The sequence below is a fragment of the Geotrypetes seraphini genome, chromosome 10, assembly GCF_902459505.1.
Source record: "Geotrypetes seraphini chromosome 10, aGeoSer1.1, whole genome shotgun sequence".
Classification (NCBI taxonomy): Eukaryota; Metazoa; Chordata; class Amphibia; order Gymnophiona; family Dermophiidae; genus Geotrypetes; species Geotrypetes seraphini.
The window spans coordinates 14,487,199-14,501,405 of NC_047093.1; the positions used below are offsets into that span (position 1 = coordinate 14,487,199).

At 50.4% G+C, this 14,207-nt stretch overlaps 1 protein-coding gene across 6 annotated transcripts in view; it reads left to right on the top strand.

Moving 5' to 3' along the window:
• WIPI1 (WD repeat domain, phosphoinositide interacting 1) overlaps positions 1-14,207 on the top strand; it is a 55,411-nt gene that overhangs the window by 33,862 nt on the left and 7,342 nt on the right. For 4 of the 6 annotated variants that reach the window (XR_004540898.1, XR_004540899.1, XM_033961320.1 and 1 more), the window contains exons 9-11: positions 154-318; positions 1,509-1,616; positions 12,421-12,539. Coding sequence is in view for 4 of the 6 variants with exons in the window: in XM_033961320.1 (XP_033817211.1) it covers positions 154-318; positions 1,509-1,616; positions 12,421-12,539 (392 nt within the window). In the remaining 2 variants the exon portion in view is untranslated. The remainder of the gene's footprint in view (positions 1-153; positions 319-1,508; positions 1,617-12,420; positions 12,540-14,207) is intronic. The other 2 variants (XM_033961321.1, XM_033961323.1) reach the window with 1 other exon arrangement.

Sequence of the window (14,207 nt, forward strand, 5' to 3'; positions counted from 1 at the left end):
ACTAGATGACATTAAGAGGGAGGAAGATGGTCCATTGTTCAGGACAATCTAGTACCCTTTGCAACCATTGCTTTCTTGCTAATTCAGTCAGAAAGGTTGGTCTTGATCAGCTTCCTGTAGCACACGTTAGTCACAGCTTCACCATTTTCTTAGCAGGATGGATGACCCACCTACCTGGACAGGTTATATGGGAAAGATGTTCATGGCTGCCACTAACTACCTCCCTACGCAAGTATCCGACATGATGAATCAGGATCGGGCCTTTGCCAACGTGCGTTTGAATCTCTCTGGTCAAAGGAATGTCTGCACCCTCTCCACGTAAGCTTTGCTTTCTTGGCATAAGAATCATTGTCCTGTCCCTAAAACACACGCGAGTTCCATGTTCCATTTAATTCGCTGAGGTGATTTTCTGAAGTGAAAGGTCATGTTTCCCAGCTTTACAGATTCGCCTCAGAGAATCACCTCAGTGTGTTTTAGGCAAGGGCTTAATCAAAAGTGGGTTTTTATTTACCCCACTGAATGCATTATACAAGAGCTTGGAAACCTCTGTGTCTACACAGATGTGCAAAGAGAGGGGCAAATGTATATGCCTCAGGAACTGGTTGTTCTCCCAATTATTGATTTCTTGTGCAAAGGAGTTCCAGAATTCAGGCCTTAGTGTGAAGATACAGTAATTTATTACATAGCTACCTGACCTTTGGTTAGTTTATCTCTAACTGGAAATGGATATCTCACCTTTCCAAATCTGAATTTTAAGACAAAAGTACAAATTCATGGACAGTATGATAATTCCCTTTACCAGACAGCTTACAATTTGTTATACCTGAGACAATGGAAGGTGAAATCACTTACCTGAGGGCACTGTGATGACCAGTGAGAGAAGCAGGATTTGAATGCTGGCGCATCTGGTCTCAGCCTGCGTTTGCCTCCCATGCCCTATAAAGGGATTATGAAGCCTGGACTGTATGTTCCATGCTGATTTGTAGAAGGTTGATGTCCAGGTGCTCCGCATGAGGCGTTCTCATTCACTGGCCTATCTATCTAGTTTCTACAACCTGAGCAAAAACTTACCTTTTTGCTTTTCAAATTTATTTCAATAAGCAATTGCCTCATGGCTCAGATGATAATAATAATAACAATTTATATACTGCAGGACCGTGAAGTTCTATGCGGTTTACAATGATTAATAATGTGCTATGCATCTGGAACATCAGTGATTCAGGAAATTCAAATTTGTATGGTGGAACTAGAAGGGGTCTGGGAGTATACTGCCCAGGGAGGAAAGACAGCTGCCTCCACTAGTCAAAGGAGCGGTCTCGAAGGTTTGTCCTGGTACTCTTTACCACCCAACACTAGTTGTCGGTCAGAATGTGTGTAAGTTGATTGAGAAACAGTTGATGGATCAGTTCCCGCAATATTAAAGGATTTAGGGACCTGGCTTGGGATCAGATTATAAAGGTAAATTGCTGAAATACTAGTTACAGCTCCTTCCCTTTCCCCACTTTCAGGATACAGAAGCTGCCACGACTGTTAGTTGCTTCATCTGATGGTCATCTTTACATTTATAACTTAGATCCTCAAGACGGGGGAGAATGTGTCTTGATCAAGAGACACAGGTAAGAGCAATGAGAACCTTTCAGAATGTTAATACATTTTATCCCAGGACAAGCAGGCAGCATATTCTTAACGTATGGGTGACGTCACCGACGGAGCCCCGGTACGGACCTTTTTAACTAGAAAGTTCTAGTTGGCCGCACCGCGCATGCGCGAGTGCCTTCCCGCCCGACGGAGGAGTGCGTGGTCCCCAGTTTCTTCGTTTCCGCGGAACGAAGAAGTCGCATATTTTTCAACGGCCGTTGAAATCATTAGTTTGCTTTCCCGCTCGTGTATTTTTTCCGAATTTCTTCCTTTTTTCCCTTTGGATTACTTTATTTTTCCTTAAAAAAAAAAAAAAAAATTAGTCGAGTTTTCTTTATTTTTTCGAGCCGGCCCCGGCGGGGCCTGTTGTCACCATACAGGCCTCCGGCTTTGATTTTGCGGAGGCCGTGTTTCCCTTCATGCCCCCTCAACCGGGTTTTAAGAAGTGCCAGCGGTGTGCACGCCCGATCTCTCTCACAGACCCGCACAATTGGTGCCTCCAGTGCCTGGGTCCAGAGCATCGGGCTGACACCTGCACCCGCTGTGCTACGCTTAAAAAGCGCACTTTGAAAAATAGGCAGATCCAGCAAAATATTTTGTTTGGTACCAGATCTGCCATGGAACCTGCCGCGACGTCGACGGCACCCCAAAAGTCGGCACCGACGACGTTGACACCACCGGACCCTTCCTGGGGGTCGTTGGGCCCAGGTAAGCCGGCTAAGAAGCCTTCCACTTCCCTCGAGCGCCCTCCTGCCACGGTTGCGACACCGGCCATTCCGGCGCCGCACCGGCCCCGCAAACGCTCCGCTCTGATCTCGGTGAGTGCCTCATCATCGGCCTCCTCATCGCCGGAGCGTAGAGCAACATCTATGGTACCGAAGAAGAAAAAAGCGGTACTGGTACCTCCCCTGGATGACCGCATCGCAGCCATACTCCAAACACAGTTACAGGAGCAGCTGCAACAACAACTCCAACAACTGTTGCCGGCACCACCGCACCTTCCGGTACAGGACCGGTCCGAGCCTCGCACTGTCCCATCGGTATCGACCCCCTCGGTACCGACTAATACCTCCATGCCGGTGCTCTTGGCTGAAACACCTACGGTGCATACCCGTGCTACTGCCGACCCTGTCCGGTCCCAGGAACGACATCGGTCTTCCTCACCCGGTACCGCCTCGGTGCGCTCAGGCAAATCTCTCTCAAAGACCCACCATGCCGAGCCCCCCACGCCGATGTCCAAACGTACGCACCCCGACGTTAGGGACCCAGACTTGTGTGAAGACTCCCCTCACGGTACCGAAGAAGACGCTTCGTCAACCGACGAAGAACCCTCCATGACCGACACCGCCTCCAAACCAGAGCAATCCTCTTTCTCTAAATTCCTTAGGGAAATGTCAGCAGCTCTTTCCATCCCCTTAGAGTCCGACTCTAAGAAGTCTCAGGCTTTCCTCGATGCCCTAGACTTTGATCAATCTCCCAAGGAATTTCTAAAGTTGCCCATCCACGACATCTTACGGGAAACTTTCTATAAGAACTGGGAGACTCCCCTCACTGTTCCCGGAGCCCCTCGTAAATTGGATAGCTTGTACCGGGTTATCCCAATCCCAGGGTTTGACAAACCTCAATTGCCCCACGAGTCCCTCCTGGTGGAATCTACTTTGAAAAAATCTCAGGGTTCCAGTGTATATGCCTCCACCCCTCCTGGCAGAGAGGGAAAAACCATGGATAAATTTGGTAAGCGCCTTTTCCAAAATTCCATGCTAGCCAATAGAGCCAACAACTAAACCTTCCACTTCTCCTTCTACATGAAGCATCTGGTGCAACAGCTCTCCTCCTTACAGAAATATCTCCCTGAACGTAAGGTCCCTCTGTTCCAGTAACAAATTTCCAGCCTCCTCCAACTCAGGAAATTTATGGTTCGCTCCATCTACGACTCATTTGAGCTGACCTCTCGCGCCTCTGCCATGGCGGTGGCCATGCGCCGTTTGGCATGGCTGAGAGTCTCTGACCTAGACATTAACCACCAGGACTGCCTGGCTAACGCACCTTGTCTGGGCGATGAACTCTTCGGAGAGTCCCTGGACTCAACAACCCAGAAACTCTCAGCACATGAGACCAGGTGGGACACTCTGATCAAACCTAAAAAGAAGACTACACTTGCTCGTCCCTACAGACAACAGTCTTCTTACCAGCGTAGGTTCTCGGCCAGACCTCTCAATCCGCCTCAACAACAGTCTCGCCGTCCTCGCCACCAACATCAGACTCAGGCTCGCCCACAGACTCAACCTGCCAAACCTCCTCCTTCATCTAAGCCGTCTCAACCCTTTTGACTCTCTTCTCCAGAGCATAGCCATTCTCCCACCATCGCTGCCTCTCCCTCAACCTATTGGAGGACGTCTTCAGCTTTTCCTCAGCCGTTGGGAGGTCATCACTTCGGACCAGTGGGTCCTCAACATCATTCGCCACGGCTACTCTCTCAACTTCCAGACTCTTCCACCAGACCATCCTCCCGTAGAGTCTGCTTCTCACTCCTTCCAAACCCCCCTCCTCCTGAGGGAGGTCCAATCCCTCCTTCTCCTCAATGCCATCGAAGAGGTACCTCCGGACCAAAGGGGTCAGGGATTCTACTCCCGCTACTTCCTGGTCCCCAAAAAAACAGGAGACCTTTGTCCCATCCTCGATCTCAGGGACCTCAACAAGTGTCTAGTCAAAGAGAAGTTCAGAATGCTCTCCCTAGCCACGCTTTACCCTCTTCTCTCCCACCACGACTGGCTATGCTCCCTAGACCTCAAGGAGGCCTACACTCACATTCCGATCCATCCGACTTCACATCGCTACCTACGGTTGCAGATACAGCACCATCACTATCAGTACAAAGTGCTACCCTTTGGCCTCGCATCATCGCCTAGAGTGTTCATCAAGTGCCTTATTGTGGTGGCGGCCTTCCTCAGGTCTCACGACCTTCAGGTGTTCCCCTACTTGGACGATTGGCTGGTGAAAGCACCTACGTCTCCGCTTGTACTTCAAGCCACTCATCACGCCATCTCGTTCCTCCATCTCTTGGGTTTCGAGATCAACTACCCCAAGTCGCACCTGCTTCCCACACAGCAACTTCAGTTCATTGGAGCAGTTCTCGACACCACTCTAATGAGGGCATTTCTCCCCTCCGACCGCCATCGAACTCTGCTCCACCTCTGCCGTCAGGTGCTCCTTCATCACTCCATTCCAGCTCGGCAGATGATGATCCTCCTGGGCCACATGGCCTCGACGGTCCATGTACTTCCTCTGGCGCGACTCCACCTCAGGACACCTCAGTGGACTCTAGCCAACCAATGGTCACAGACCACCGATCCTCTTTCTCATTCCATCTCTGTGACATCGTCTCTTCGGCAATCTCTTCAATGGTGGTTGAACTCTTCCAATCTTTCCAGGGGTCTACTCTTTCATCTACCCTCTCACTCCATGATCATAACCACAGATGCCTCCCCCTATGCATGGGGCGCTCACCTGGGAGATCTTCGCACCCAGGGACTCTGGACCCCTCAGGAGCGTCAACATCACATCAACTTCCTCGAACTCAAGGCCATGTTCTATGCTCTCAAGGCCTTCCAGCACCTTCTCTACCCTCAGGTTCTTCTCCTGTGCACAGACAACCAAGTCGCCATGTACTACATAAACAAGCAAGGCGGCACCGGATCTCCCCTCCTCTGTCAGGAGGCCATCCGCATCTGGACCTGGGCCATGGCCCACAGTCTCTTCCTCAAGGCTGTCTATATTCAGGGCGAACAGAACTCCCTGGCCGACAATCTCAGCCGCATCTTTCAACCTCATGAGTGGACCCTGGATCCTCCCACACTCCACTCCATCTTTGCTCTCTGGGGCACTCCTCAGGTGGACCTCTTTGCAGCTCCTCACAACCATCAGCTGCCCCAGTTCTGTTCCAGACTCTTCTCTCCTCATCGTCTGGCCCCGGATGCATTCCTGCTCGACTGGACGGATCGGTTCCTCTATGCCTTTCCTCCCCTACCTCTGATGTTGCGGACGCTCTTCAAACTCCGCAGGGACAGAGCCACCATGATCCTCATCGCCCCTCGGTGGCCTCGCCAACACTGGTTCTCCCTCCTGCTTCAGCTCAACTCCAGGGAGCCCATTCCTCTTCCTGTGTTTCCTACTCTACTTACACAGCAGCATCAGTCTCTACTACATCCCAATCTGTCCTCGCTCCACCTGACAGCTTGGTTTCTCTCGGGCTGACCTCTCCAGAGAATCTGTCTCAGCCTGTCCGTCGTATTTTGGATGCTTCCAGGAAACCGGCCACCCTTCAATGTTACCATCAGAAGTGGACCCAGTTCTCGTCTTGGTGTCTCCTTCATCATCACAATCCCACCTCACTGGCGGTGGAAACTGTACTGGACTATTTGCTCTCTCTCTCTCCGACGCTGGCCTCAAGTCGACCTCAATCAGAGTCCACCTCACTGCCATCACTGCGTTTCATGAGCCTATCCTCGGAAAACCTCTTACGGTTCATCCCCTGGTTTCCCGGTTCATGAGAGGCCTCTTCAATGTCAAACCACCTCTGAAGCCTCCTCCAGTCGTCTGGGACCTGAATGTGGTTCTATCAGCCCTCATGAAACCTCCATTTGAGCCTCTTGCCACAACTTCACTCAAATTTCTTACGTGGAAGGTGCTTTTCCTCATTGCCATCACCTCTGCAAGGAGGGTTAGTGAGCTGCATGCACTGGTTGCCGACTCACCTTTCACTGTTTTTCACCATGACAAGGTGGTTCTGCGTACCCATCCTAAATTTCTGCCTAAGGTGGTCTCGGACTTCCACCTCAACCAGTCCATTGTATTGCCTGTTTTCTTCCCTAAGCCCCATTCCCATCCTGGGGAACAGGCGTTGCACTCGCTGGATTGTAAGCGTGCCCTTGCATACTACCTTGATCGTACCAGGGCTCACTGCTCGTCTCCTCAGCTCTTTCTGACCTTCGATCCTAACCGTCTAGGTCGTCCTGTCTCTAAACGGACGCTTTCCAACTGGCTTGCTGCCTGCATTGTGTTCTGTTATGCTCGGGCCGGTCTCTCACTGGAAGGTGCTGTCACGGCCCACAGGGTCAGAGCTATGGCTGCTTCTGTGGCTTTCCTCCGCTCCACACCTATCGAGGAAATCTGCAAGGCTGCCACTTGGTCCTCAGTTCACACGTTCACTACTCACTACTGTCTGGATGCCTTCTCCAGACGGGATGGACTCTTCGGCCAATCTGTGTTACAAAATTTATTTTCCTAATGGCCAACCCATCCCTCCTCCCTCTCTGTTAGCTTGGAGGTCACCCATACGTTAAGAATATGCTGCCTGCTTGTCCTGGGATAAAGCACAGTTGCTTACCGTAACAGGTGTTATCCAGGGACAGCAGGCAGATATTCTTACTTCCCACCCTCCTCCCCGGGTTGGCTTCTTAGCTGGCTTATCTTAACTGGGGACCACGCACTCCTCCGTCGGGTGGGAAGGCACTCGCGCATGCGCGGTGCGGCCAACTAGAACTTTCTAGTTAAAAAGGTCCATACCGGGGCTCCATCGGTGACGTCACCCATACGTTAAGAATATCTGCCTGCTGTCCCTGGATAATACCTGTTACGGTAAGTAACTGTGTTTTATTTACGTGAACTGAAAAGTAAAAAAAAATCTTCAGATCTACAGGTATACTCTATGCCAGGGGGTAGGCAATTCTGGTCCTCAAGAGCCACAGGCAGGTCGGGTTTTCAGGATCTCCACAATTAATATGTATGAGATGGATTTGCATGCAGTGCCTCCTTGAGATGCAAATCTATGTCATGCATATTTATTGTGGATATCCCAGAAAACCTGACCTGCCTGTGGCTCTCGAAGACCGGAATTGCTTACCCCTGCTCTGCTAACGCTATGCTGTGAAGGCAGTGTTCCCCTTCTGGGGAACGGGGGGGGAGGGAGAGGGAGGAGGAAGATAAAGGGGTTTCTGGTCTTTAAGTGTGATGGCTGGTGCTTGTGTTTAAAAACTCATCATATAGGGCTTTGTAAGGAGCTTGGTGCCAGACTAGAAACGCCAGGAGGGTGGCTATTTTAAAGAAAAACCAGAGTATGAATGAAGGTTTCAGATAACCAATGCTGGGATTCAGGTCTAACTGAGCCAAGTTCCAAGTTTTATTAAAATGTGATATTCTGCCTATCAAAAAGGCCCATAAAGACCATGAGCATAGTTTAAATGGTCTTATAATCAATGTTTTCAGGTTTATGGTCCTGATCAAAGATAGGCCTTCACATGAAACAGGAAGTCAGGCTGGGTGAATATCTCTCTGCATGCAATGCATGAATCTCACAAGAATTTTCCTGTTTTTCTGCGTCTTGGGCAGAGCCCTCTTTTGCTGGAAATGTCTTTTTAATCACTGCCATGAACAGAGCATCCGCCTTGGGAAGCCAGAGCAACCTGTCCAGGTCCCTGCAAGGCATTAGGTAGAGCCTTTCCTTGGAGAATGCCTTCAACTAGTACTGTTTAGGAGCTGGCCATGTGTAACAAGAAGGGCTTAGGTGGTCTCCAGAGACACTCGAGGATGTGAACCCCATCCAAGAGCACTGCCTGGTAGGATGCAGGGCTTCGGTCGCTGAATCAATGAGCTGACCATGCTTTTCATGTCAGAAGAACCAGATCATTGGGGAATCAATGTCAGCTTGAGCAGTTGAGGAATAAGGCCAGTTCCAGGCAGACTTCCTTAGTCTGTGGCTTGACAATAGCAAGGACTGGTCAAGAACAAGTATGAATATGTAATATTGTGTTTATGCCATGAATATCTCAGGGGGAAGGGAAGATCTAAGAATGATTACAAATATGTCAATTCTTATCATGTTGTGCGGATCTTCTTTGTTGGACAAACTGGAATTGCTGGGCAGGTCTTTATCTGCTGCTATTAACTATGTCCCCTATGAATCCTCCTTGACCAGTGAGGTCTCCTACCTCCTTGGAATCCACATCCAACAGGGGTGACCTCCCTACCCTTAGTGAGACTGCAGGGATCCCCATGTGGAGATGAGGCAGGAAGAGGTCCTAACCCATGTCTGAATACCTGTTCAGCTGCTGCAGCCTCACAGTACTTCAGTGGAGCCCCCGATGGCTAAATCCCCCCATGTTGGGGGATGCCCCCCTCCTGATGGCTTATAACCATTTGGCATCCAGGACCCCTGGCATCTAATGGCTGAAGGGGGTGGATGGAGGAGCCCTTCGACTTCATCCACTTGGGCCTACTCTAGGAACGGAATCTCGCAAGCATTTTCTGCGTCTTGAGCCGACCCTTTCAGTTCAGTACTTTTCCCTTCAGCATGGCAGTGGCATTGTGAACCTTTTCTGGGGTCATGGTAGTAGCAGTGTCAGACCCCCCCTTCCATGATGCTCAGCTCAAGGGAGTTCTTAATTTTTTAAATTTAATTTTCTATTCCATTCTCAGAATGGTTTACATGAGTTTATTCAGGTACTCCAGCATTTTTCCCTGTCCTGGTGGGCTCACAATCTATCTAATGTACCTGGGGCAATGGGGGGGATTAAGTGACTTGCCCAGGGTCACAAGGAGGGTGTAGCTTTAACTACTGCACCACACTCTCTAAGCACTTATGGAATGTGCTGCATTTTTTTTAAATCTAGATTTGCCAAATAAGTTAAACCTGAAAGCAACTTGCTTGTCAAAGCTCAGATGCTGGTGATGAGATGCAAAAAAATTTACCGTATTTTCACGCATATAACGCGCGCGTTATACGCGTTTTTACCTACCGCGCATACCCCTCGCGCGTTATATGCGTGAGCGCGGTATACAAAAGTTTTAAAACATAGTTCCCACCCCGCCCGACTCACCCTCCCAGCAGGACCACTCGCACCCCCACCCCGAACGACCACTCGCACGCGCTCCCACCCGCACCCGCATCCACGATCGGAGCAAGAGGGAGCCCAAGCCCTCTTGCCCGGCCGACTCCCCGACGTCCGATACATCCCCCCCCCCGGCAGGACCACTCGCACCCCCACCCCGAACGACCGCTCGCACGCGCTCCCACCCGCACCCGCATCCACGATCGGAGCAAGAGGGAGCCCAAGCCCTCTTGCCCGGCCGACTCCCCGACGTCCGATACATCCCCCCCCCCGGCAGGACCACTCGCACCCCCACCCCGAACGACCGCTCGCACGCGCTCCCACCCGCACCCGCATCCACGATCGGAGCAAGAGGGAGCCCAAGCCCTCTTGCCCGGCCGACTCCCCGACGTCCGATACATCCCCCCCCCCCGGCAGGACCACTCGCACCCCCACCCCGAAGGACCGCCGACTTCCCGACAATATCGGGCCAGAAGGGAGCCCAAACCCTCCTGGCCACGGCGACCCCCTAACCCCACCCCGCACTACATTACGGGCAGGAGGGATCCCAGGCCCTCCTGCCCTCGACGCAAACCCCCCTCCCCCCCAACGACCGTCCCCCCCCAAGAACCTCCGACCGCCCCCCAGCCGACCCGCGATCCCCCTGGCGACCCCCACGACCCCCCCACCCCCCTTCCCCGTACCTTTGGTAGTTGGCCGGACAGACGGGAGCCAAACCCGCCTGTCCGGCAGGCAGCCAACGAAGGAATGAGGCCGGATTGGCCCATCCATCCTAAAGCTCCGCCTACTGGTGGGGCCTAAGGCGCGTGGGCCAATCAGAATAGGCCCTGGAGCCTTAGGTCCCACCTGGGGGCGCGGCCTGAGGCACATGGGCCCAACCCGACCATGTGCCTTAGGCCCCACCAGTAGGCGGAGCTTTAGGATGGATGGGCCAATCCGGCCTCATTCCTTCGTTGGCTGCCTGCCGGACAGGCGGGTTTGGCTCCCGTCTGTCCGGCCAACTACCAAAGGTACGGGGAAGGGGGGTGGGGGGGTCGTGGGGGTCGCCAGGGGGGTCGCGGGTCGGCTGGGGGGGCGGTCGGAGGTTCTTGGGGGGGGGGGCGGTCGTTGGGGGGGGGGGGGGTTGCGTCGAGGGCAGGAGGGCCTGGGATCCCTCCTGCCCGTAATGTAGTGCGGGGTGGGGTTAGGGGGTCGCCGTGGCCAGGAGGGTTTGGGCTCCCTTCTGGCCCAACTACCAAAGGTACGGGGGGTGGGGGGGTCGTGGGGGTCGCCAGGGTGGTCGCGGGTCGGCTGGGGGGGCGGTCGTTGGGGGGAGGGGGGTTTGCGTCGAGGGCAGGAGGGCCTGGGATCCCTCCTGCCCGTAATGTAGTGCGGGGTGGGGTTAGGGGGTCGCCGTGGCCAGGAGGATTTGGGCTCCTTCCTGGCCCGATATTGTTGGGGAATCGGCGGTCCTTCGGGGGGAGGGATGTATCGGACGTCGGGGGGGGGCATCAGGCTTTCAGGATGGGGACAGACCTTCAAGGGGGGACAGTGCACGGAAGTCAGGGGGGGTGAACGGAGAGTCGGGACAGCGCACGGAAAGTCAGGGCAGTGCACGGAAGTCAGGGGGGGGTGAACGGAGAGTCGGGACAGCGCACGGAAAGTCGGGGCAGTGCACGGAAGTCAGGGGGGGTGAACGGAGAGTCGGGACAGCGCACGGAGAGGCGGGGCAGTGCACGGAAGTCAGGGGGGTGAACGGAGAGTCGGGCAGCATGCGCGGTATAATCGTGAGCGCGTTATACCAAAGTTTTTGTGCTTATCATCGTGATTTCTGCGCGCTATACACGTGTGCGCGTTTTATACGGGTGCGTGTTATTTGCGTGAAAATACGGTACAACTTGCCAAAAAAATTTGTATATAGCTTGTATAGTATATTCTGTTTCCTCCCCCTTTCAAAAGTAAATAACCTATAAAGCCATAATTTGTGGTACGATTTTACACGTTAAGCCTTTGGATAAATATAAAAGCCGTCTTTTTTTGATCATGACGGAAATAGCTATTCAAATGGTTACACATAACTGGAAGAGCTACGACAGACTGAATTACACATTTTGGTGGGCAAATGTTTGTACCACTTATAAGTATGAGAGAATGAATGCGGAATGCTCAAGGTTTAGTAATTTGGTAGGGTGTGGAGCCCATGGACTGCATTTGTTGCATCGCGATAATTGTCATGTATCTCTCTTTATTAGATTTCCTTACACATCTGGGGGGAGGGAAATATATTTTGATTATTAAAATTACTTAACTATAATATTGTAATTACATAATATGTCTTCTATTAATAATTGAGAGGAGGGGGAGAAAATGATTAGTTTTATGTATTAATTGTGTATTTAATAGTGCGTTTTATGCAGTGTTTATGTTCAACTGTATTGCATTGTCAAAGTTTTAAAAATCAATAGATTTTTGTAATGATTAATAACATTTTCCCATAATAAGAGATTTGTTAAGTGGGGATGTGGGTGGGTATTATTTTATTTTACCTCACAATATGTATGAATTAATTAATGCATTTTGAAGTATTAGGTTAGATTTTCTGAAATAGGAAGGGAGGGCTTGGGGGGGCTTTTTATTTTATTTATATTTGTCATACATATTAAATGATTTACATATTATCTAAAACATTATAAAAATATGAATATAAATATGATATATTGTACTTAAAGTATTCATGAAGGAAAATCAAGTGTGTGTTTATAAAATTATATGTATTTTTCTGATACACTTGTTGTAATATGAAAAAATGAAAAAATGAATAAAGAAATTTTTTTTTTTTTTAAATCAATAGATTTATTTTTAAAAAAAAGTAAATATCAAGAAGTGTTTTTTTCTCTCTCTTCTCAATGAAATGTAGTCTGTTTGAATCAAAGTCGGAGGAGAATAAGGAGAATGACCTTGGCTCTCCATTGCCTCAGTCTTATGCTGCAACTGTGGCCAAACTAAGTGCTGTGCCTTCGGCATCTACAGTGCCAGGTACGTACTCACTGCTGTGCTCCAGTCTGAGACAGGCCATCGGCTTTTCACGGTTTTGCGATGTAGACTTTTTACATGGTGAAATGTTGCCCTTTAAAGGTGTAAAAGGGAAGAAGAAAGATTATGAAAAAAAGAATCTGTCCATGGGAAAAACTGAAAAAGGACGAGCAAAAAATGTTGACCACGTTAACATGGGAAAAGCTAGGAATCCTATGCAACAACCCAGGCCAAGTCCCGATAGCACTGAAGTGTACTAATAAAACTGGTAAAACTTCTGGCCAGTATAGTCCACACTCGAGGCATGTAATACATTGCTTATTTGTGAACTGAGTTGAAGGCCTTAATAGACAATGTCACTTTTAGAGCTACAGTTTGACTCTGTACAGAATATATATTTCGCCTGCTTGGGGTATCGAGTAGCTTTGTGCGTAAGCGCCTAACATTTTGTAGTGAAGTCACTTGACAATGTCGAGGAGGGTTTATGGTTTACCTGATTCCCCTTTCCCGTAATCTCTGCAGATGTCCACAACTAGCAGGTGTTATATGCACATTGTCCAGCAGGTGGAGACAGACACTACAGAATTGTACTGTGCTCTGTTACAGTATATCGCAAACTGTGTACCATGGCAAAATTCCAGGTGCCACTGAGGATCCTTTAAACTGACTTAAAGTCTTTGTATGCATAAGGGTATTCTAATGGTGGATAAGATACACTGCCATTTGAGACATAATTTCGACTGAGGACCCTTGTGGAATAATTAGATTGTGTTATTGGGGAAAATTCCAGGTGTGCCATGAGATGCCAGCGAAGAGGAGAGGTGCTGGCTGACTGTTTACAGGACGTCCAGTCAGCAGTACACTAACTCAGTGGTTCCCTACCCTGTCCTGGAGGACCACCAGGCCAATCGGGTTTTCAGGCTAGCCCTAATGAATATAATGGAAGTGACAGGCATGCAAATCTGTTTCATGCATATTCATTAGGGCTATCCTGAAAACCCGATTGGCCTGGTGGTCCTCCAGGACGGGATTGGGAACCACTGCACTAACTAAAACGCGCAGGAAAAACACGCGCTGACAATGGCGCAGGACTTATGCGCACCGGATTAAAACAGTTACAGTAAGCGCTCCGTGGGGGGTGAACTCTCCCATTAAACTTAGAAGTGTTCGCGCTCCCTTTGTGGGGGTGAGTGGAGGGGGTGAACCCCCCCATTACAGAGGAAACTGCCATTTTAATAATAATAATAATTTTTATTCTTATATACCGCCAAAGCCATGGTAGTTCGAGGTGGATAATCGGCAGTTTCCTCTGTAATGGGAGGTTCCTCTCCTCACCCCCCCCCCCCCCAACGGGAGCACCACCCCCCTCGAAGCGCTTACAATAACTGTTTTAATCCGGTGCGTATAAGTCCTGCATGTGATTGTTGGCGCGCATTTGTCCCATGCAGTTATGATGAGTCACCGCTGTCAGCTGGTGCCTCTCCTCCTCCAGCACCCCCCATCAGTGTAGCAATTGCAGGATCAGGGCCCCATCCGGAGGGCCCTCCATACATGTGTGGACGTCGATGCATGATGTCATCGTGTCAACATCTGTGCACTTCTGGATGCCCTCCAGCCGGGGCTCTAAAAAATTTGCGCGACACTGGTCTATTGGCTCTGTGTGCATTAACA